The sequence below is a fragment of the Python bivittatus genome, unplaced genomic scaffold (assembly GCF_059951505.1).
Source record: "Python bivittatus isolate LINGU-HERP-01145 unplaced genomic scaffold, Pbiv_v1 ctg000530_np1212, whole genome shotgun sequence".
NCBI lineage: Eukaryota > Metazoa > Chordata > Lepidosauria > Squamata > Pythonidae > Python > Python bivittatus.
Window position 1 is genome coordinate 4,410,670 of NW_028277085.1, and position 24,973 is coordinate 4,435,642.

Consider the following 24,973-nt stretch of genomic DNA (forward strand, 5'->3'; position numbering starts at 1 on the left):
TTTCACCTATGAGTCCAGTCACATACTTTTATTTTCTTAAATGCTTTTTATGAGAGCAGCTGGCAAGTGGCATCTTAAAAGAGGTATGGCCACCTACATGAAAGAGAAGTAAAATGTGATTTAGCATCTTCTAAGAAGCTTTTTGTTACAGGATGGAATATACAATTTAAAAACACAAGAAAATTGCCTTGTTTTTTTTTAGAAGAGCTGTTTTTTCCCCCTTTCGTATATAACTGGGGCAGCATATAATCCAGTGTTTCTCAACCTTGGCAACTTGAAGATGTGTGGACTCCAACTCCCAGAATTCCCCAGCCAGCATTGCTGGCTGGGGAATTCTGGGAGTTGAAGTCCACACATCTTCAAGTTGCCAAGGTTGAGAAACACTGATATAATCTAAACTTCCTTCCTTCCTTCCTTCCTTCCTTCCTTCCTTCCTTCCTTCCTTCCTTCCTTCCTTCCTTCCTTCCTTCCTTCCTCATATGCACTGCAAGGTAATCAACTGATTTGAAACACAAATAATTAAATGACTAAGATTTCTGTAACTGCCTGTCGAAAACAGCTTGTAGACCCAAAGTTCTACTTCTCATTCCTCCTACAGACCTCTGGCTTCGACATTGTTCTGTGTTGAGGTTCTTGCAGAATTCAAGAGGAGAGCCTTACTTATGAATAAATCTTTGCTCACAAGGACTCTCGCTCTGGATTCCTCAAACCAGGTCTTCTGTTCCTCACAGATCATGAATGAGCCTTCATCCCCTGATGCTGGCTTTCTCTAGGGTAGCATGGAGGTTTGGCTTCTTCCTTGGAACCAGAAGGGGTAATTCTTCATCTTGAGGAGGTGAGACCAATTGAGGAATTGCGATCTTCCTGATCCATCTCAATGTTTTTGGAGCAAACTGCTTCTTAGGAAAGTTTGAGGTGGCATGACCGGTATTCATCACCAGGTTAATAGATTAGAGTCAGCATCAGAGGCAGTTATGATTCCTATAGATGAGCATCTTGAGTAGACAATATGGAACCAAGAGGATGGAAAACTGCCATTCAGAATTGCCCCTAAGAGCTCTGAGATGCTGGTTGCCTTTTCATGCTTGCCATTGAAGGACATAATGACCTTACCTCTATCACCCTCTTCCAGCACATTGGTCTGAAGGAAGTTGTAAGTTCTGATCTACTCTGGAGATAATTGGTACCTTTTAAGAATCTGTAGAGGAGTGCAAGGGGAAAAAAAGCATAAGCAGAGATTTACGGAAAAATTATATTTCTGCAGATGTATGGCAGTTAACACGCTCCTGGTCATGATGGGATCTGTGAATGGTTCTTGATGACTTCCCCTCCACCTCCTCTTCCTCCCTGTCCAATCTACTTGCCTCTTTCTTGATTCCTTCAGGGGATTTGTTCTTCTGTACCTGGTAACAGGCATTCATGCAACTGCCTAGTAACATGCATAATAATCACCATCTCCAGGGAGTTGAAACACTGTGGTGAGAATGAAGTGTAAATGATGGAATTGATTAGCTGGAATCAATAGGAATCCAAAACTAAAAAGCAGTCATGGCAGACCAGTGAGACCTAGGTAAAATATGGATGTTTCCCAATAAAGCATATTTATAGATTTCCTATTGCCTGCATGCAGATAGACAGGGATAAGTATAGAAAACTCACAAAGACTCATGTCCAACATGCCACACGAGCTAGGTGGGTCCATCCACGTGCTTTGCTTCTGGCTAGTCACTAAATCCAAAACTGGTCATTAGGAAAGATGCTCACACTTCCCTGGAGGTAGACCAGGAGGCACAACTTTTTCCAGGCTGAGGGCCATGCTTGGTCCATGAATGGTGTGTCAGAGTCCACGCTCCCCCAAAGCAGTTGGTGGGAAGGATCAGGATAAAATCTTCATTTCATTTCGACTGAAATTCAGTTAAGTTAATCTAATTACCCAGCAGTCAGGCACTGAATGATGTTCTCTTTTGGGTAATTTGGCAATAGCTTTGGAGGGACCACACCTGGAGACTTGGGCTGTCCTGTCACATGTAGACTTTTTGTCTGCTTTGAGGCTGGGAAACACAGAAGGGCAGAAAGAGAGTGATTCTAAACATGTTGGTGGAAGGCGAGATGATCGCTGAGCGTGCGATCCTCAAACCCCATTGCCCTTAAGCCCTGTCTGTCTTGCAGCAAGGAATGGATTATAAGGCCCGGATCTCTCAAAAGAAGGAGGAAAATAGGAGGAGGAAGAGGAGGGAATCAAGCAATTGAAAAGTCCTTGCCTCTGATCCCATTAAGAAAACTTACAGGCGCCATGTCACTAAAGAGAGTCTATTTGTCATTCCAAGGTGACTTAGATGTTGTGGGCTGGTCCTTGTGACTGAGTTTTGCAGGGGAGTTATAATGGCCTACTTGTAGTCCAGCTTTGCGTTGCAATTAGCAGAGGATGTTTGAAAACAAACTGTTCAAGGTGTTGGGTGCCATGATCGTTCGGTTCCATTTTTTAGGGTTTATTAAATTTGTACTGCAGCCTCTCCTCAAAAGAATAGTGATGTTAAAAGCAACATACAGAAAAATAAGACACAACGCCTCCTGACCTTATTGTTCAAAGAAGTGTAGAATTGGGAGGACCCCAAGGAGCATCTAGTTCTTCAGGATTTTTTTTTAGCAGAAAGAAAATATTTCAGATGCTTTTTCTCTGGGAACCACTGCAAAATTCAACCACACAAAAACGTAGGGATGAGGATTCCTGATGTTTCAGTTTCATTTAAGAAGCAAACTCAGAACTCCCAGACTTCAGGATCATTTCTTAATAGTTACATGTAGTATCTGCTTTTGGGTGCAATAATATCTCGTGTGATACTATTGCTCCTGTCCTAGAGCAGAAAAACAGTCTCTGTCCTTTTCCTACTATTTTTTGCTCTCAAATGAAGTTTTGCAAAGCATCTCCTTTTTCGCTTCTTCCCCCTCATCATTGCCCACAGGAACCTGGATGAGACACCACCCCACATTATTTTAAAGCAGACCCAAGTGTGATTGGATTAAGTGTTCTGAGTGTGTATGTGTGTAGGATAATCAGCACATTAGTAACACACTACAACAGGAAGAATCATGATACAAATGCTTGATCATCCTGAATGCTTTTCTGTAATGTTTTCTCAAGGGCCCTACCTGACAATTATAAGGCAGGGATGGGGGAAAGAAAAAGTTAATAGAAGAAATAGAAAATGAGGGTGTAATTGAGTCTTCTCCCATTTTCAGACTCGGTCTTTAAAATCCTTCCTCAGTGAAATGAAATTTAAGTGGAATAGAATAAAAGCTTGGGACTCATAGTCATAGATAGCCGGTTTCTAGGGGCTGGCCTGGAAACCAGGAGATTGTGAGTTCCAGGCTTCCCTTAGGCATGGAAGTTGGCTGGGTGGCTTTGGGCCAGCCCCTCTCTCTCAGCTCAATCCACCTTGCAAGGTTGTTGTTGTGGGGAAAAGAGGAGGAGGAAGGAGTATTAGGTAAGTTCGTAGCCTTGAGTTGATCTATCTATCTACATGATATCATCTCATCATCTCATCTCATCTCTCTCTCTCTCTCTCTCTCCCTCTGGATTATTACTATTATTATTCACAAAATAATAGACAGCAATTCTCTCATCAAGAATTGGAGGGACAATTTCTTTTTGAACCATCCAGTTTTACAATGAGAGAAGACCTTGGAACTTATTTAATCCAGGGCAATAAAACCTTGGAATTTGGAAGGACTTCTCACTACAAATATGACCGGGAAACTCAAAGAGGTTGTCCACCTTCCCAAATACAGCTATTCCCAGTGCAGAGCTGAGATTCTGAAACGTCTGACTAAAGTGGGGAATAGCCATCACTCATTTTCAGAGCACAGCTTTGCGTGCGGGAAATCCTGCATCTTAGCCCAGCATTTCTAGGTGGAGTTGGGAAAGACTTTCATCTGAAACCCTGGTGAGCTCCTGCCAATCAATGCAAATTACATTAGGGCAGTAAAATAAATTATACTCGGTAAGTTATGGTAGGGGTGCAAACTAAATTATTCTATGGATGGAAATAAATTATGCTAGGGATATAAAATAAATCTGCAATAAATGTAGCACAGGCAGCATCAGGGAAAGTCTGTGGGCATCTTTCATACTTTGCAAAATGGAATGCTGATTTGACAAGACTTCGTTCAAAAGAGCATCCATGTGCAAAGTTGTGTGCAAAGTCTCTGTTTGGGAAATTGGTCTATAAAGAAATGTTGGAGGAGCTGCATACAAAAATTAGAAATGATACCATACATAGCTGCATTAGAATATGAATGTGAGGGTGTTTATTCAGGCAACTGTGTCTATCGAAGGAGTACACATTAAGAAACTGTTCAATGGTAACTGCTGATTGTAGAAATCAGCAAAAACTATTTACTGGAAAAAATGATGGAAAAAAAAATAGGATAGAAAGCTTGGCATTGACATTTTGCTCTGATCTGAAAATCCCTAGATGATATTAGTTGAGATGGCCAATAATAGAACAGCCTATGGCCAAATTTGAATTTAGGTGTTTCCTGATTTGAAGTTCAGCCTAAGTTGGTACATGATTTGGAAGGTGTCTTTTGGACATCATGGAAACCTGCTATTCCTTAAGTCATCCTGACTTTTTTCAGATTTTTGTGAGAGGAAGTCATTCATTGAAGTTAACACAACTCTTAAAGCAACTTCAACTTTTTTGTTTTCAGTTTTATGTGGAAATTGGGTGGTTTTGATGAATAGTGGAGTGCACGCACGCAAGATCTTCTGAATCCCTTTTGAAGCATCTCTAGCCACCCCACTCATTATTTCTCTCAAAGGCAAAAGTTGACTTTGTCTCGGTATGGAAGGGTTTCTGCTCTGCTGTCTACTAGGCTCCCAAAACATGTCATATCTTCCCTTCTTCTCCATTTGTAGCAAAACCACTTCAGATGAAGACAGCAAACAGCCAACTCAGGGAGTGACCCATGTCCCTGAACAACCAACTTACGCTCCAGCCTGGGAAGAAAGGGTGACAGTGGAAATTGACTCCATCAAGGCAGGCGAAGAAGGTGAGGCCACGTTGGAAGATCTGAGAAGCTTGGTGGGAATGAATGTCACTTAATGGAAAGAAAGAGAAAAAGGGGACAATCCCCAACAAGGAGGATAGATTTAATGACAGCAGCAACAGGGGCAGCATTGGAAGCTCTTAAGGATCAGCTTGGGAATAGAGTGTTCTGGAGAAAATCTGTGTTGACACCCGCTTGATGGCACAAAATCAATCAATGGAATACAAGATTTGAAACAGCTTGTGTGCCCAGCTGAACGGAATTCAGTGGCCTAAAGACGTGATGTGGTACACAATCTTTCTTCCTTTCTGCTCTCTCTGAACCAAGCATATGAGTCTATATTTAATCATTGTCTACCCAATAGTCCTGCTTATCTGCCAGATAGGAAACTGGATCTGTTGTCTGGTGCCTCTGGGCTCTTCCCTCCTAGCTCCGTTGCCTACCTTAATGGGGAAATGATTATTGATAATTGGGGTGTTTTCCCAAGACGGTGGCCATTTGCCCTGGTGACTTGATCTTTATTGTTCCAAGCTGAGCAATGTTATGTGGGTAATCATAATAATACTAATAGCATTAGAGTTAGCAATTAGATTAATGCTAGACTCTGGCGGAATGAAGCCAGCGGCAGCCAGTCGTAGTGCTCCAGGTAATTCCATTACAGCTCCTTCTTAAGTGAAATAAAACAGTGTTTGATGTACTTTTCTACCTATCTTAGTTCCAGAATGATCGAAAGAGACAGGGCCTGTAGAATTTAAAGGTTAGGCCCCTTTGGTCTAAATCCAATTTGGGGAAGTGATTTGTATATGCAGGCCAGGAGCTGGGGTAGGGGCATCTACAGGGGAGGTCACAAAAGTCAAGATGGTAGCCATGACTGTGTGGTCAAAGCCCTGCTCCTTTAAGGGCATCTGAAGAAGCTGATTGGATGAATACTTCTTTTGTCTTTCGACATGCTTTCGACATGCCCAAACGTGTGTGGTAATGGAAGTGTTAGTATCATTGGATTTGACCCAAATAACTAAATGAGATGACTTGGAATTCTGAGAAATGAAGTCATGATGTTAATAGCTTCTTACAGACAGGGAGCAATGCTAGGAAAGCATCATGGCCCATCCCCTTTTTTAAACAGTAAGTTTTAAGTTAGATCTAAGTGGGTGAAAAATGCAAAGTCTTCTATGGGGCAGGAAAGAAGACCCCTGCTCAGTGCTGGAACCCCTCCTTTTCGAGCCAAAGATTCCAGTTTCAAATCCTGCCCTTTCAGTGCCATAGGAGGTGATAAGAAAGACTTTCCTTGGCTTAGAGTCTTGACTGTGCCCCATAAATAGAAAGACAGGTTATAAATAAAAAATTATCAAGACACCAGAACAGGGCTGCTTCAGTTCGGCCTTCAATCCATGTGGCCTTTAAAATAAATGGGCACACCACACAAAAAGGATGCCCCAAAGAGATCTCTCAGCTGGAGATTGCTCCAAAAGAAAAGATTCTTCAGCAAAAGATGTGCCAGATGCTTCTGCCCTGGTAGCAAAGGATGGGTCCCTAGGTTTAGGAAAAGAGGAGTCGAGGTTCCATCATTTCCTCTGTGATCAGAGTATAAGACGTTGTGATGGGCGGTCACCATCGCTATGATATCTAGGTTGTGGCTGAAGTCCCTGAAGTTAGTGATTGCACTCGGGAAGAGAAATGAAAAGATGGGAGGGATGTCAAAAGAGAGATAGAGAAGGGAAAGACAAAGAAATTCATGCATCGGGCAGGTGTTTGGCAGACTGTTGCTCCGTGGATATCTATTCAGCAATAGTTGCTGCGGTGACTCTGCCCCCTCCCTTCTCCAATGGGGTCACACAGAAAGCAATTGGCAACTAATGATTGAGGAAATGAGGCCCTATTCTTCTGTTGTCAAGGCAGGCCTTCCCTTTTGGACAAGGGATCTGAGGGACAAAGAATAATGGCCAGGGCGAGAACAAGACTGCTGGGGGGAGTTAATGAGACAGGCTCGCAGGCTGGAGAGCATCTCCAGACACAAAGCAACAATGTCTCCCTGCTTGGGACTTGCTAATGAGGTCAGACCTGAGCTTCAGCTGGGTACTCAGGAAGCTCACAAGATGCGGAGGCGCCTGAGCAGAAGATAACAAGGCCGGTGATGTGGTTAAGGTAGAAGAGGGCATCGGCAAGGGGCTGGGGCCTATGTATCCCTGGTTAGTCCATCACCCACTATGCCTTCCTGGTGCTCTTCCTCCATCAGACGTTCTACCAATGCTTTCTCCTTCCCCTTTTATCTCGCAATGGTGCCAACGCCTTTTTTCTCTGCCCTTTAACTTTGGGAACACCTCAGAACCCAGCATCTTGACTTCTCTGCAGGGCCTCTCAAAGAAGGGTAGGAAGAGATAAAATAGAATTTCTGGTGTTGCATAAAATTTGGAGTCTTCTCTAGGTTCTGCATGTTTCTTCTTTCTGCTCCCCAGCCTCAGGGACTGGTTGGGTGGTTTAGATGCATTTTTCATGGTCTATACAAAGTAATTCTGGAAGAGAATGCTAGATTTCCAGCACAGGTTGGCTCAGCAGAGTGGTCAGGTCATCCCAGATCAACCAATCAGAAAAAATAAGGCCCTTTTGAACTTACTAAAAGAAGTGCTATCTTGGCAGGCCAAGGAGTGAGAAAGGAGTGAGCCAATGGTCCACCTACATTTGGAGGTCTTTCTTTTTTTGTTCCAGATGAAATGGCAGAAAAAGCCTATTTCAACTAATCAAACTCTGAAACTCCCATTTTGGGTCCGCTAAAAAGAATATCCCCCCCCCCCATCATAAAAGTTTGGTTCAGCCTTCATTGTCTGGTTTGGTTTTCATATCTTACATGATTATGTGCCTTATTCATTGCAAGAAAACTTAGCTATTATGGTGTTCTATATTTGATGGTTCATTAAAAAAAGATTTTAATTCTATAATGCCCCAATTCTCTACAAAGCCTTTTTTTTTTTGCTTTAATGTATGAAGTTCATTTTTTATTTTAACAGAGCACTATTCCACCACCTTCCCTTCCCTCTTCCTCTTCCTCTTCCTTTCCTCCCATCTCTAACAACATACACAAATGTGTCAGAAAAGAAGAAAGAAAGACTTTAGATGAGAGTACAGCTAAAGGCTGTTTTTTGCACACATAAACAGAAACATTTATCTCATTTGGAGGAACTTGAAGGATTTTTTTTAGTTCTTCTGCCACAGCCTAACATAGCTATTCCCCATGGATACTTACACACACAGGATGCAAATTCCAGACCAAAAATGTATACACCATTACAAGAGAAGGCACCAACAGTTTGTCACACCTTCCTTTTCCCTACAAATAGCGCCTGATTACAGTTCAGCACCAAGGACAGAAGCTTCCTGCTCAGGGGATGATGGGGGTGTCCCCAAGGACTGAAAGCAACTCCCGGCGCTTTTCACACGTGAAGCTAAGAATAATGAATGTTATCAAGTGAACAGGAGCTCATTTTCCTCACATGGGCCTTTTGTTCCACATCGCTTTTAAAACTTTGCTTAGCAAAGTCTATCTATCTATCTATCTATCTATCTATCTATCTATCTATCTATCTATCTATCTATCTATCTGTATATATGTATGCTGGTGGAGTTGCAAACTGTCAGAAACTAACAAGGATCTGAGGTGGGTTCATGGGAGGGAGATTAATGAAAACACCAACCAATTTTGCAGGAGCTAGGGAAAGGTACAGAGGCCTGTACTTTGTTCTCTTTTTAATCTGAAAACAGGCACTCTGCTCTAATTTTTATTAGAGGAGTGTCTTCTAGACAAGGGGTATTAATCCTCCCAGCTCCATTATTTTTTGGATCTCAATCAGCTGCCACCACCACCACTGAAACCTGCAATTTATCCCCAGAGCAGGGGAAACAATATAAAAATGACCAAAGAATCCACATTGTTTTTTTCCCCCTTTTATGCGGCTAATAGCTCCCCTGGGGGAGATATTTAAATTGGGAAAATGGCATGAAGGGATGGAAGATTAAATGTCACTGCTCTGATCAAAAGCAGAAGCCTCTCCCATTTGCTTTAAAGTAAAGAAAATAAAAACAGGGAGATCTGATCAAGACTCTCCCACGTCTAGCTCGGTTTGGCTCACGGGCATTTTTGTTATGTAAAAATGACTGTCTTTTCCCACCCTTCCTTTCTCTTTCCAGATGTGTCTCTCACTATAGCTGACAAGGACACCAAGGAAGTTCTTGCAAAATACAACATTCCTGTAAAATACCTACGTCCCTTTCATCATTATCACTGTGCCCTGGTGCTGGTGAGTCCCAGAATCTACCTGTTTAGACTTTGCTTTGCTTTGCTTGTAGACTTCATGGGGGTGGGGGAGAAATTGACTAGCTGGATGGAGTTTATGGCAGTCACAGACCAGAGTTCAAAATAAAACACGTTAAAAATAAAACAAGCATGAAAACACAAACCAGGATAAGAATTACAATTGGCAGTAGATTCCTTGGTGGGCAGTGAAGGGGTGTCTAATTTTACAGGCAGTATAAAGAAGCTGGCTCGATTCAAGGAAACTCAATCCTGCTGATCTGATCACGGTACATAAAAAAGAACAGAATTTCCTGGGTGTTTTACCAGATAAGGAATTATAAAGCAGGATCCTTACAGAGCAGTATTTCTTAACCCTGGCAACTTGAAGATGGGTGGACTTCAACTCCAGCATGACTGGCTGGGGAATTCTGGGAGCTGAAGTCCACACATCTTCAAGTTGCCAAGGTTGAGAAACACTGTTATAGAGGGTTACTGACTTGCTGGTTTGAAAAAGGGGGGTTGACTGTTCAGAAAAACATTGTTGAGTAAAGCAAACTGGCCCTGTTGGGCTTCTAGATCTTTCATACATTGTTTAAATGCACTAAATGCATTTAACACTGGTAACCCATCGCTAAGAATGCCTCCCTTTGAAATCGGCTAATTTCATCTCTTAATGCTGACTTAACTGCATTCACACTTACTGATCCAATCTATGAACTAAAAGCCAGCTCTCCTCCATAATTCACGCTTCTACCGATGGTTTCAATGGAATTCTCTGAACGATGCATATGCGCCCTAAGAGGATCTGTTGGGGGAAAGTCTGCATGAAATTGGTGCACAAAAAATGCATCGTAACAAAGGAGATGTCTCGGATGGGGAAATATGTATGGAAAATGTATTCGGAACCTCATATGGATTTTTTAAAAAAATTGTGAACAGATGCAAAAGCTGGATGAAACGACTCTTAAGTTTGGGAATTGAGAAGATTTCTCTTCCCCTAGACCTCATATTCCCTGCAAAGAGCATTTGAGAACAAGACATTTTCGGTGATGGCACCTAGGTTTGGTAGAATGTAGTGCTCTGCACTGTTTTTCCTGCTTTTCAATGACAGGTTAAAATCATCCAAGTTCTCATTTACTGAGATTTTCTCTCGCAGCCATCTAAACATCTGGTCTGCATCTGCTATTTTGTTCTTGTAATGGCTTCTCTTTGGTGTTTAGATTGCAAGCTGTTTTGTTTGCTTTCACCATGAACATTAGCCATCTGGAAGCACGCCCTCTCCCCCCATCCCTGGATGGTAGGAAAGCTTTGTAGTGAATAAATAATTGTGTTGCCCAAAAATTCCTATACAAGTAGAAGGGCTCAAATGTTAGGGCAGAAGCACTCTCATTTAGCTTTTTCTTGCTGAGCTAGCTTGGCATCTGCAAAGACTTTGGGGAACAGGTTCCCACTTGGATTGTATGTTTGCATTTACACAAGGCTACGGAACGTCTCCTGAGATAGGAGACGTTCCGTAGCCTTATTTGCTGTCTTGTTTAGACTTATGAAGAACACAAGAACCTTTTCCTCAAACTTGGCAGAAGTCAGGATAGGAAAACCTTTGCAAAACAGAAATAATCCATGATAGGAAAGGATTTCAGATTTTCAGAACCGCATTTCAGATTCTGAAAACCTCAAAGTCAAAGAAACATGCTGAAGGAATCATCAATAATTCCATGTTCCTGGGGTTTTTTTAAAAGAAGGGAATAATTTTTCCCCCGTCTCGCCATTATTGCTTGCAACTATTCATATCCAAATAAAATCTTATCCTATTTGGAAGGTCTCTTCTTTGATCAACCCATTCTGCTGCCATTAAAGTAGGATTTGGGGGTGAAGCCTACACCTTTGTTCAGCAAAGGGCTCCAAATGTAATTGGTCTGTTTTACCATATTTTGAATGAACTGAAAAATGATCTGAAGAAGCTGAAAAAATGTGTTTGCTGTCTAAACAGATTCCCCCCTCCAAAATATACATTGATTGATTGATTGATTGATTGATTGATTGATTGATTGAGCAATCAATTGATTATGTGCCATCGAGTCATTTCCAACTCCTAGTGACCACACTGATAGATTTCCTCCATGATGATCTATTCCTGACTTGGTCTTTCAGGTCTTCCCAATGGTGCACTCATCACCATTGCAGCTGAATCCATCCATCTTACAGCTGGTCAAGGTTCTGAAAATCAATCTGTTTAAGAGCTCTGCTTTTCCCTTACCCTTCCCACCCTTTGCCCAATATTTATTTATTTATTTATATGTCACATGCATACAGCCGCCCCTCTCATGCAAAGCGACTCTTGTTAAAGGATTTTTGTTACAGATGTCACATGCTTTGCTTACTTTAAGAAGCTTTTGTTGCTCAGCCAAGCAAACGGTAGAGACAAAGTCCTGCCTGGCCTTTGTTTCTAACCTTTGTGGAGCATCAAAAGCATGGAAAGGAACAATTTGACATTCAAAGGTAGCTAAAGAAGCAACCTGACATATTTGCTTTTCTGCATGAGCAGTGAAAGAGAAGGGGGGAGGGTGCTGCTGGTGGGGTGTGTGTGGAAAGAGAGTGAATGAAAGGCCCAAACTGGAAGAAGGCTAAAATAGCAGTGGGAAAACACGAATGATAGGAAAGGAATAATAAAGACTCAGATCTCTCTCTCTCTCACTCTCTCCATCCATCCATCCATCCATCCATCCATCCATCCATCCATCCATCATCTATCATCCATCTATCATCATCTATCTGCCATTGTATGTACAGTATTGTTTTATCATTCTATTATTCTATCTGTATTGTTCTACAGTTCTATCTAGCACTCTATTGTTCCATTGTTTTATCGTTCTATGGTTCTATCTAAACTCCATTTATGTAAAATACATACTCTGTTTTCCTATCTTCAAATACTGCTCACTGTTTCTACAACAGCAAACTCAAGTGGTGAATGAGAAATGAGGTGAACAATTTAGCGTGTTTCAGGACTGAAGAAGTAAAAAAAGAAAAGAAAAAGGGGAAAATCTAAAGGAGGTGGTGGTGGGGACCCCATAGAATATCCCAATGAGGACTGATTTGGTCTTCAGGAGTGCCTCATGAGTAATTTCCCCAAATTTGGCTGAATGCTGGAGAAAGCTTTTGTTCCACATTGCAACGATACAACCAACAGAGAAAACTCTTGTCCCAACCCTTTGATTGTATAGGAAAAATGATCTACAGGTTTCCATTCATCCTGAAAAACTAAAATGCCTTAAAGGCAAAAAATTCTGTTTCTTGACGGCATTGTGCTGTGCAGAATGTAACTAGCGACTTCTTCTTTCTGACATTTTAAAAAATCCGACCTTTACGCTTTACTCTGTCCCCTTCATTTGCAGAGAGACTGATTTTTTTAAAGGAAAGTGCTTGTATTGATGACATGATAATGATTAGCTGTCTCGTGACGGTTCAGGAATCCATTTGGGGGCTCTGTTGATCTCAGTGTTAGCCTCCAACTACTTCTATAGGGCTGAATTGCTGGTGATTCTAACATTTATGGAAGCTTTTAAAGGCGGGTGTTTTATTGATCATTAAAAACAGGGTGATTGAAAGGTTTCTGTCCTGCAGTGCCTTGCTGGAAATTCTAAGCCATGATAATCCAGTTCAATGTAGAAATATGTAAAGAATCACTTTTTCTGAATTTTTATATAGGAGACAAATTGATCTGCATATTTCAATACAACCGGCAATGCCTTCCATTCAGTTTCACACTTCTCTGTGCTGTGACACAGTTCTTGAAAAGTTATGATGATAAAGTGGTTCAGAACTTTGAGAGGGAGGAAAAAAATGGGAAATACAACTATAGAACTGGAGGGGGTTTAGAGGCTATGTAATCCATAATCCTCTGCTTAATCTAAGAAGTCCAGAGCTCGATCATTCCCCAAATATACCTGTCCAACCTTACCTTAGAAACCTCCAGTGAGAGAGAATGAGAGTTTCTCTAGACATCCACTGATCAAAAGGGATTAGCATCAATAAAGCATGAAAGGTTTTTTGGATGTATAGGTATCTGGTACCAACCACAGTGATGAGAAAACAACAAAAAGCGCATTGTGACATCATAACACAAACTCCCGCCTTTTGTATTGTCAAGTCTATTGGCCATAGCCCTTCCCAACAGCCACACGTTTGATGTTAGCATAGTTGAAGGCCACTTTTCATGCTACCTGGCTTCCTCTGGAAATGCAAGTGTTCCTGTATTTACTTTTATACCAGACAGAGCTGTTCATGGTATTGAACTTTCTAGATGATTCTCCAGGGTAGCATAAACTCTAATGAACAACTCCTGATTTACTACCAATTACAGTTCCTTGGAGCCATCTCAAGAACAACCCAGTTTACCTTCATCTTAACTTCATATGGCTTGGTTTATTGTCTTGTTTCCACCTTCTGTTCTCTTTTCATTCTGTGGTTTGGTTTTTCCTCAAACAGCCTCGGAAGAAGGACCCAACAGGAACCAAGTTATATGCTTCCATCATTCGTAAACGCAGCCTCATCCCACGCTATGCTGGAGTGACCTACACAGGGCTGGAGGTGAGGGCCAGGTCAAGGGAGGGTTATTGGACTCATTGGGGAGATGAGTCAAAGAGAGCTTCATGAGTAAGTCAGTTGTAGCTAGACATGGGATTTTTTTAAGATGAGAAATTCCACCATTGCTTCTCTTGGAGTCAAAATGTGTGCCTTCTGGGGCATCTGTAACTGGTCAAGAAATAGTTGCTTGTCAAGCAATTTTTTATAGTGCCAGAACTTGGTGGTCATCCAAAGAAACTGAATTTCAAAGCATTATAAAGAAGAACTTTTTAAAACATCCATAATGGATAGGAATTAAGTGTACATCAATACATTATTTAATGTATGGAAATCAGATTCAGAAGACATTCCAATGATAGCCCAAGCCATCTTTAAAAGAGAGATGATGAAAAATGCTGCAGAATAAGTTCCTCATGCCTAAAAGTCATGAAAGCTACAGTAGATATTCTCTCCAGCAGCAGATGTAGCTGACCTCCACAGTCAGTCTGTTGTTATGCTAGATCCAGCCAGATCTTTTAACAAAATGTTTAAAAATGTTTGAAAGAGTAACACTGAAAGACTCTTGTGGTTCCCCTACCCCCACCCCCATGACACCAAGCCAGCAATACATTGTTCCAGATAAATGCAATTCTTTCCCCTTGTAGGGCAGCCTTCTCAACCTCCTCTCCTCCTGATGGATTGTGGGGAGCAATTCCCGGGTGGCATGGGCCAATCTGGCAGTGAATTCTGGGAGCTGGAATTCTAACTCAACAGCTGGGCACCAAGTGGAGAAGCCTGGGCTCTGGAATGAATTGATAAAAGCAAATTTGCTTCAGTTATTAATCAGCCTGGCTTTCTGTAAGGACACTGGGAAAAAACAATCTTTGCAAACTGCAGTCCAAAATGCCCACTCTGCATCTCCAGTGGAATTTAATTTGGGATCAGATTTCACACCTTCCTGGGTGTTCCAGTGCAGCCTTGGGTTCAAATATACTTATCAAAATCCATTTGTGTGTATATTTTGCAGGGAAACCTATACATGCACAGCCATCAAGTCATTTTTGACTGCTAGCGACCACATAGATTTTCTTCATGATGATCTGTCCTCAATCTGATCCTTTAGGTCTCCCAACAGCGCACCTATCCCCACTGTAACTGAGTCCATCCACTTTCCTGCTGGTTGTTCTCCTCTTCTCTTTTCTTCCACCTTTCCCAGCATCAGAGCCTTCTCCAGAGATCATAATATGTCTGAAGTAGGTTAATCTGATCCTGGTCATCTGTGCCTTGAGTGAGAACTCTGGGTTGATTTGTTTGATGATCCATTGGCTCATTTTCTTGGCTGTCCACAATATTCTCAGGAGTCTTCTCCAACACTAAGATTCAAAAGTGTCAACACTCTTCCTATCCTGCTTCTTCAGAGTCCAACTTTCACTTCTATAAGTGTCACAGGGAATAATACCATGGCTTGCATGAGTCTGATCTTTGTAGGTATAGAGACATCAGAGCATATGAATATCTTTTCCTTGGATCCAAGATTGACTCCTTGGATGATCAGAATCCAGTATTTAAGAAACCAAGTTCCCAAGATGCAGTTCTACAGGGAAGGGCTTCAGGGAATATTCCTCTCCAGAGTGCTTCAGGAATCTGTTGGTGACCTTTCTCTTTTTTGTCCCAATGTTAGGTTTTCCTCAAGGGAATCAATGAGCCTCTTTCACATCCTGATGGCAATATCAAAGCTGTTGCTAGAATAGTAAACAACATTGGAGCTTACACGTGAGTAATAGATCATGAGTAAGGAGTGTGTATGTATGCATATGTAATTAGGATTGTGTGCTAACTTCCTGAAAACCCAGAAAAGGAAATTTTAAGTTTTCTAAGAAAGGTGCCCTCTAAATGACTAGTGAATGGGGATTATTGCAATTCACTCTAAACCATTTGGTTTCTGGAGTCATATGATACAATGATCCCCTTCTAGTTTTTCTGCCCACAGATTGGTTCAAAAAGGTCAAAACTGTGTGCAGCCCTAAGTGTATCTTACAGCAGGACTTGTCTGTAATTTCTTTAATTTGGGTGAACTTGGTGGAAGTTACTTCTGAACAGCCTACATTGTGCTGCATGCATACTAGGGAGTAAGCCCTGTTGAATAGTATAGGACTTACTTTTGAGAACATGTCTACATGTCTGGGATCATGCTGCAATTAGAATCTTCTTGCCAGCAGTCAGACTGTATCAAGCGGTAGATACCAATGATTCCTCCGTGTTTTTCATTCTTTCTAAAGAAAGCAGATGGAAGCTCGGTTACCGGATGCTCCGGCAGTTCCCTTGACTGTGGTGAATTTCCCAGATCCTGTAATAGAGGATTTTGATGTCCCACGGGTCAACAACCATGGATACCCACAGGTATGAGGGAACAGGGAGAGAAAAGATCTGGTTAAGTAGTTGATGGAACCCAGGGGCTTAGAGCTGGAGAAGGAAGTGGAGAAGAACAGGAAATATTGTCCATCTCTTCCCAAGCCCTATCAGATTATGACATACAGTATGAGAGATGGAGAACAGCTTTATTGGACTTTTGGACCAGGAAGATTTTTTTTTGGAAAGAAAAAACTCTGCAATTGAACTACTAGCAAGGAAGCCTTTGTGCGGGGATAGTAAGTCAACGTTCCTTGGGCGTAACAGTCCTCATGGGATATTTTGTGGTTTCCCCACAAGTCCTCCCCACTCCAGTGAAGAACTCCCCTGCAATTGCTGGTACCTCTCTCTGATGAGGATGAACCCCATTATATTCAGAAAACTGAGCTGATCTGCTTAACACCAGCCTGGATTTTAACACTGAAATTCTAACAAACGCACAAGGGACATCCCTCAGGACTGGTGAGTCATAAGGGAAAGGGAAAAGCCAGACATGATTGTCCTTTTCATTCCAAATGGATGAAGGCAACAGTGGGCAAACCGATGCCATTGTGTTGATTTTCAAAGTTGGTGATGGACATGCTATTCCTGTGACCTTCGGAAAATGAGAAATGCCATGCAACGTTCATGTCCATCCCTAGTAAAATAATGTAATCCAGAGACTTTCTTGCTGCCCTTTGGAGCTTGAATGGATTGTAAAAGCTATGATAGGATATATATTTTTAAAGGCTGTCCACACAGGTCCACAGGAAGAAGAAAGAGCTGTAGACAATGAGTAGAACACAAGGACAGCAAGTAGCAGGTCCTAGGTTCATCTCCCAGAATCACATACAGAATGGAAAGGGTCTGATCTTCCCTTGCGGACACTGCCTACCTAAGAATATGGGAGCAATGGATTTTGAAATTCAGCTGATTTGCTCTTCCTGGTCTAATAGGATTCAAACACTGTCATGCTTTGCTTTGCCAATTTCTCCAATTTTTGCTCAACAGTTCTTGGCTCAAAAGTTGCCAAAGATGCACATAATAGGGGATGTTGCACTCGCGCTGGACTCTGCTATCCATTATTGCAGACCGTTAACATGCACTGGTGAGTTGAGGAAGCATCAGAAGGAAGCCTTGCACACTCTTCCTTCTCTCTTGCTGGGGGAAGAAGCAGAGGAAAAGTCAACAGTAACAGGCCAAGATGGAGGACGGCTTGTTCAGGGAAGAGGGATCATGGGAATACTTTCCCCCAGTACCTGTCTGTCTGTCTGTCTCTCCAATCTCTCTCCTCTCTCTCTCTCCTCTCTCTCTCTCTCTCTCCTTTCTCTCCTATTATCTATCTATCTATCTATCTATCTATCTATCTATCTATCTATCTATCTATCTATCTATCTATCATATATCACAGAATGGTATATCACATATCACTTCCCATCACCAAACCTCAAAGCAATGTTTTCTTTCAGCAGAGCAGACATATTTTATTATTTTCATCTCCCTCCTAACCACCGACACCAGAGTCTTCGCAAGCCCTCTCCCACCACAGCCTTCTGCTGAAAGGCCCCCAGTCTGATCTGTTTCCTGCCAGTCCTACCATTTCCGAAGGTGGAAATCTTCCTCACCCATTCTGAATTTCCCCATTTGCAATTCCTCCAGAGCTGTTGGAGGGTGCTGTGAATGGCACCTCCCTTCCCTCTTGGATCTTTCCTGCTGTGAAGCAAGCAGAACCCTCCAAAATGGACGTCCTTTAGTTCATGCAACTGAAGAAATGTTTCTGCTCTTCCTCAGGGAGCAGGCCTAGCCCAAGTCAAATATTAGCCCCTGGAGGGGAGGAAAAGGAAAGGAAGAAGTTTGAGAAGCTCCTGTTCCATCCTGATTTGGCTGACAGCCCTCTGGTGAGGCACGTTGCCAGCTGGAATTGGCAAAAAAGGATAGAGGATGTCGATAGGGTGTTATAAATGATTCAATGGAGCCATCTGGGCTGAGAAAATATATTCCCTTTCCTCTCTTTTTATCAATTTTGTTAAAGACCTGAAATGAAAGTTGGTTTTGCAACAGAGACAATGTGCTACCTACGGACGGGGGTAGAAAACCACCAGCCCAGGGCTTCCCTTTAGATTTCATTTAGATTTTCTATTTTGGTTGACTCAGTTGATTTTCCCCAAGCCCGATGCTTTTGATGAGGAGGAAGTCTATTGGTGAATACATTTAGCTATCCTGCTAAGAAGAGGCAAAATTGAATCACCAAGCTGGCCCCAGACCTTGAATTTCATTCAAACACGGCTTTGGTCAAGTCCTGTACATTTGTCCTTAGGAAGTCCAAGGGAAAGGACACTGATCTATGCTGATTTTGTCCCTTATAACTGTGAGGGGGGGGGGATTGATCTCTTCATTTTGGTTGGAAGAACCCCAAATGGGGGTGGAAAGGCCCTTCATAAGGGACAGTTTGTAAAGGCTCCTGTCTCTTACTCCACCTTAAAAGCAGCAAGAAGTCTTCGCTTTGGGGCTGGGGGCTGGAGGAAGAACAGACAGGAATGGGGAGAAGCCCACCCCACCCAAATGGTTTGCTTTACATACCATAAATTACACTTTCTGGGCATCAGGACTGCACTTAGCAATTGAATTACAAATTAATCCTCAGGAGGAATTGAACTACCATGGCACTCCCCCCATCCCACACACAATCTTTCTTCCCTCCCCACGTCCTTTTTGCTCAGCTGTTTAACCCTTGGGTGTCTGTGCTCAGCTGTATCCATTTGTTTATTGCAGTTCCTTTTCTTATTCTGCTAATCAAATTTCTCTGAGCAAGATCTACACTGAAATCCATTCAATTCCAGGTTTAAGGCATCAGTCAATGACTCAGTGAGGTACTATCAACCTGGATGTCCACAAGCAAGCAAAGGATTGCAAAAAGCAGAAGAAACCCTAACAACTATATACACATAACCTTGGACAGTTAAAAACCAAACAAAATGCTGATCATTACTATACTTATTCCTTAAGGCTGGAACAAATTATCTTTGCTTGTATCCACAAGTTAAAATCAGTGCCCTGGGAGTCTTGCTAGGCATTCTTCATGAAAAAGCCACTTTTGAAAAAGGACTTCCTTTTGCAATCCCCCATCTTTGCCTGCAGGAGACATTGAAGAAAGGCCTTGAGATGATATCAGGAAGGGGAAGTAGGAAATTAAAAATTTTCAGCATAGCCAATTGTGGGAATTGTCACCTAAAATATCTGGGAGACAGCAGGATGTCCACTCCTGTTATGGAGTTTGGATACAGACAAAAGTGAGGCTACATGCCTTGCCATAAGGAACTCTTTCCACATTGATTTTACTCTGATACCCTTTGAATTTTCCTGGGTTTGAGGGTGGAATAGAATCTCCACTGTTGAACTGCTCAAGAATAGGAGTTTCCGCAGCAAAGGTATAGGACAAATTATAGCAAGCCCCACCCCACCGTGATGTCACTGTGCTAGCCTGTCATTTACATGCCTGTGTTGCGACACCAACGCAGGGTGGGTCTTGCAAATTTTTCCTTTTTATTTATTTTATTTATTATTAAATTTGTATGCCACCCATCTCCCCCAATGGGTGACTCTGGGTGGCTCAATAATGATGTCATTGCACATGTTCAGAAGCCATGAAAGCCCATCTTGTTCCTTGCTTGCCAGCAAAAAAACCAGCCAATCAGCTGGCTGGTTTTCCACCAGTAATTCTCAAGAATTTGCCAAGAGATGCTGTTGCTGGTCTGTTTTTGGCTAGCAAGAAACAATTAAAATACTGTTAATTGAGTTGGGGATTTCCATCCCCTGCTTGGATTTTTTTTTTTTTTTTTAGTTTTCTGGGAATCCAATTATATCATTGGATTCACTGGCTATAGTGTGAATATCCCTGCTCCGGAGTTCATACATGTGTGAATCTGGGCTTCTGCATTAAGATGCTCTTCTTTGCTAGACAAGGTATGGATCATCAGAGACCTTGCAGTCATCAGATCTGAAGAAGTAATTCCCCAAGGTTTATTCTGCTGTTCTGCCCCTCATTTTGCTTGTGTATGACCTGGTTATCACGCTTCGTTGTTCTAGCATGTGGTTCCACTGCTTTGCATAGACTCAAAACCCCAGTGTCACTGATCTCCTAAGAGGCCATTTGTATGGTGCATCGGGAGATTAATGGCTTTATCTGGGTGAACATATCTGTTGGCTAATCACCTTCGATCATTCTGCTGTCCTGGCCTGCCTCTTTACCTGTCATTCCCCATTACATCCCCAGATAATGGCTCCCAATTCACTTTCAGTCAAGGCAGAGCTGACACAGGCTTGGGACACTGAGGAAAAAGGCAGTTGGTGCCAAGATGAACTCTTTCTCAAATTGCTACGGTCATTTTTCCACAGCCTGAAAGAGAGTCTTCCTCCTACCAGCAACCCTTGGAACACAAAGGTGGGACCTGGGCTCCCTCTTGAAGAAGAAGGAGTAATATAGGACCAACCATCCAGGAAATGCTTTAGGGCCTTTCATCCTACAGTGGTTTTCCAGGAACAGCATTTAGTGAGAAGGATAAATCTCTAGCTCTATCTCTATCCACACACACACAAATATGTGCAAATGTTCCCCCCACCCCCAACAATTACCAAGAGCCAGGGCAGACAAACTCAAAGCAAGACACATTTTATATTAAAATTAACCTCCAAGGAATAAAGGGTCATAGTAGTGATGTACAGGTAGTCCTCAATTTATGACCACAGTTGGAATTGGAACTTCCATCACTAAGCGATGCAGTCATTGAGTGAATCATGCCCGATTTTATGACCTTTTTTGCCATGGTTGTTAAGCAAATCACACACTTGTTATGCGAATCCGGCTTCCCTCATTGACTTTGCTTGTCGGAAGCCCCCTGAAAAGATCACAAATGGTGATCACATGACCCTGGGATGTGGCAACAGTTATAAATACATGCCAGTTGCCAAGCACTCGAATTTTGATGACGTGACTGTGAGGATGCTGCGATGGTCGTAAGCGCAAGGACTGGTTGTAAGTCACTTTTTTCAGTGCCGTCGTAACTTCAAACAGTTGTTAAACAAATGATCGTAAGTCGGAGACTACCTGTAATGAGGTTTTTAGAGGAGCTAGGGCCTAAAGCATAATCTCCTTTTTTGTTCAAATTTTTAAAAGCCAGAGAAATGCATTAAGCTCAACAGAGAATTGGAAAGCATGCAGAGCATAGCTTTGGGAATTCTTCGCCACCCCTGAAAATCACTCAATTCTGTGCCCCATGACTAGGAAGGGGGAGGAAGGGGGCATAGAATGGAAGAGTTGGCAACATTCTGATTCATTGCCCAACTGCCCCTCCCATAGGATTGCAAGCGAGGATCTTTTTTCCGGATTTTTTCCCTCTGTGATCCCTGGGGCCATTTCTGAACTCAATCTTTCTTTCACCGCCTTCTCCTGCCATACCGATACGGTCTCATTCTGTCTGGGTTTCAGAGAGTCATTGTGCTGATAAACAAAAGTCCTGACCATCATTTCTTTCCAACATTCCGTTGGGTCGGGAAAAAGAGCGAGGACCTATTGAGCTGAACATGGGAATGTTTGTCCTTACTAATGATCCTCCTGTGCTTCATTTTTGTGTCCCGCTACGTATATGCCGTAAACCCCAAACCTTTCATTTGTCAGCTGCTCCCTTTCATGGGCTATTATGATGGCGCTTGGTTGGAATATTGCCAAATGCCCCTTGGCCTCCATAATCTTTCCTGTAGTTGGAACAATAGAAGAAACTCATACAATAGGAGCAAGATTCCAGATTAGTTGGCCAGGGTGGCCATTACTCCAGTTTTGTAGCATTGACCTCAACAGTTCAATGGACCTCAACAATTCACTGGCATTAAAGTTGTCAGAAGACATTTGACCAGGATGTCTGTGTTCCATGCTGCCATGGGGGTTGGAGAGGGGGAGAGAGCAAGTGCAGCGGATAACCTTCAGGGTGTGCGTGGGACTAAATCACCGAGGGCTAAGATTTTATGGATTTTATGTCTCAGCCTTTTGTAAATCACTGGAACTCCTTGTGGGGCCAGAGGTATATAAATGCTATTATTAAATGAATAAATAATGATGTGGCTTTGATGCTTTGCCTAGGAAAGCTCTGGGTTGTGCATGCGTGTGTGTGTGTGTGTGTCTGTATGTGTGTGAGAGAGAGACTGTGTTCAATCAACATGCATAACCTGGTTATTTAATGAACCCATTATCTGGGTTTGTGCTACACAGGGAACCACCAACCAACCAACTGGTAGAGAAAGATTAACCAAAAAAATAAAAATAAAATCAGTACTAACCAGGAATAATAGCATGTCCTGTGGATGCAATCATAATGTTTCTATCTGCCTTTGTTAAGCATGTTGTGTGAATGCAGCCTCTGTGTTGGTATGTGTAGATACGAATGCAAGCAAGAATATCCGCAAGGACTCTCTTCCTTGGCTCATTCCCCTTCTTCCTAGTTTGGGGGAGAGGGAAGAGAATGTCTGCTTCATTTTCTAATTGTCTGTATGTTTGCCTTTCTAATATATTTAGCTTGATTACTGGGGAATGTATCGTTTAATCAATATTTGGCTCATTCCAGATTTGTGCATGCTCATTCTGAAGTCAGTTCAATCAGGTTTCAACATCTTGCTGCCAAAACAAAATAGAAAATGCACAACGATGCAATTTTTCCTGATCTACACATTTGTACTCTTAATCTTCTTCTGAGGCACATTTCTGTGTGCAGGAACTGCATTGCCCCAGTCCTGAAGCAGTGTCTGTTAAAGGACAGCAGCTTTCTGATCCGCAGAGAAGTCCAGAATGTGCCAGTTAAATCAGTTCCTATAAAATATACTGTATAGGAATGAAATGAGATCTCCTGGCAGTCTTTAAATCCTCAGGCTTCCTTGGTGCTACCTCCTAGGCTTATAAGAACATCTTGGATTCTGCTATTTATTTATTTACAGGACTTATATGGCCGCCAATCTCATACAATGACTATAGGTGGTTCACAACAATCCATAAAACATAGTTAAAAACAAAGGTGCCCTTCCCCCCAGGTGCCAGACCAAACATCCTCACAATCCAACCCCCATCCTAACCCAATGTTTGGGGGAAAAGCCAGGTCTTCACAGCCCTCCAAAAGGCTAAAAGAGTAGGGATCCCTCTGATCTCAGGTGGGAGGCTGTTCCAAAGGGCTGGGCAGCCACCGAGAAGGTGCGCCTCCAAGGTCCCATCAGATGTCAATATTTAAGGGAGGGGACCTGGGGCGCACCCACCCTATCTAACCTAGTAGGATGGGCAGAGAGCCTCAGGGAGAGGGGGTCCTGCAAGTTTGCCATATTCTACTGCGTCATGTAGAGACCTGTAGCTTTTGATCCATCTGCCTGCTGGCCTAAACTGTTAAATCATTACTTACTTGGGCACCAGTCAACAGGTTAGCTGTCTGCCTAACCAGTGGCCTCCTGAAGAGGAAAAAACAATAACAGGACCAATAGAAGAGAATATATGTAGCTCAGGGTTGAACTGTGGAGTCCTTGGGATTCTCTGAGCTTGGTTGTTTTCTTGCAAACGTCTCGTTACCTGGCTAGGTAACCTGGCTAGCACTGAAGATGTTACCTAGCCGGGTAATGAGATATTTGCAAGAAAACAACCAAGCTCAGAGAACCCCAAGGACTCCACAATAACAGGACTTTTTCACACTGTGTAGAATAAATGTGTGGAATTCATTGGGCCAAGTTTTGATAGTGGCTGATAGTCTAGCTGGTTTTAAAGAGACTATAGATAAAGCCACAGTGGTTGGGTCTGTCAATGGTTACTAGATTCAATGGCAAAGTGAAATCCTGAACTGAAGAAGTACAATGTCTCTCCTTGTTAAGGAGCAAAAACAGAAGATGGTTATTGATGTCACACCCTCTTCCTGTAGGGTTTGAGGGGGGACGGTTGGAGACATCTGGTTAACCAGGGTAAGAAAGAGAATGCTTGATTTGTTAGACTTTTGATCTGGTCCACCATGGTCCTTATGTTCTCTCTTTGAGCCATCTATGCGGAATCTGAAAAGTAGGATATTGTGCAAGTCTTTTATCTATGGCTCCCTGTGCAATTAAATTTTATGGCGAAGCTGTCTGTTATGCTGTGTAGGATGCGAAGCTTTCTTCGGTTTTATTGCCTGTTTATTTTTTATTGCCTTTTTCAGCAGGCTGTTAGAAAGACTGGCAGTCTTCACTGTGTGAACTCAACCAAGCACTCCATTAAGGTGTCTTGGTTCAACAACGATGTTCACAATCTGAGATACCGACTGAGCTGCCATCCTATCTTTTCCCAATCCTTAGGTTTCTTCACTTGGTGGGCCTCCTAAACAACCCATGTGGAATACATCCTACTTGTTTCAAGGAAGGGATGGTGCTACTGCTTTCTCAGACGATACTGCCTTGCTAATTGAATACTACAAATCAAGTACGTTCCAGTTTTGCTGTGTCACAAGGAGCTGGCATCTTCTTTTAGGAGATAGGAATTTGCTCAAGAAGTTTGCAAACTCTCCCCACACCACAGGTTATCATAAATACCAGATTGCAAGGCATGGTAGTTTCTAAGATGGGGTCCAGAGATAATAGAAGACCCCCCAGTGGCTAGATAATCAGTTCAGACTTGGTTAACAAGCTTCACTG

General features: G+C 42.4%; 1 protein-coding gene across 1 annotated transcript in view; it reads left to right on the plus strand.

The window, feature by feature from the left end:
* Positions 1–24,973, plus strand: part of CCDC33 (coiled-coil domain containing 33) — a 103,429-nt gene that overhangs the window by 39,411 nt on the left and 39,045 nt on the right. Inside the window, exons 5-10 of the mRNA XM_088148180.1 lie at positions 4,919–5,052; positions 9,232–9,341; positions 13,826–13,927; positions 15,585–15,676; positions 16,183–16,303; positions 24,638–24,761. Of these exons, the coding sequence (XP_088004306.1) occupies positions 4,919–5,052; positions 9,232–9,341; positions 13,826–13,927; positions 15,585–15,676; positions 16,183–16,303; positions 24,638–24,761 (683 nt within the window). The remainder of the gene's footprint in view (positions 1–4,918; positions 5,053–9,231; positions 9,342–13,825; positions 13,928–15,584; positions 15,677–16,182; positions 16,304–24,637; positions 24,762–24,973) is intronic.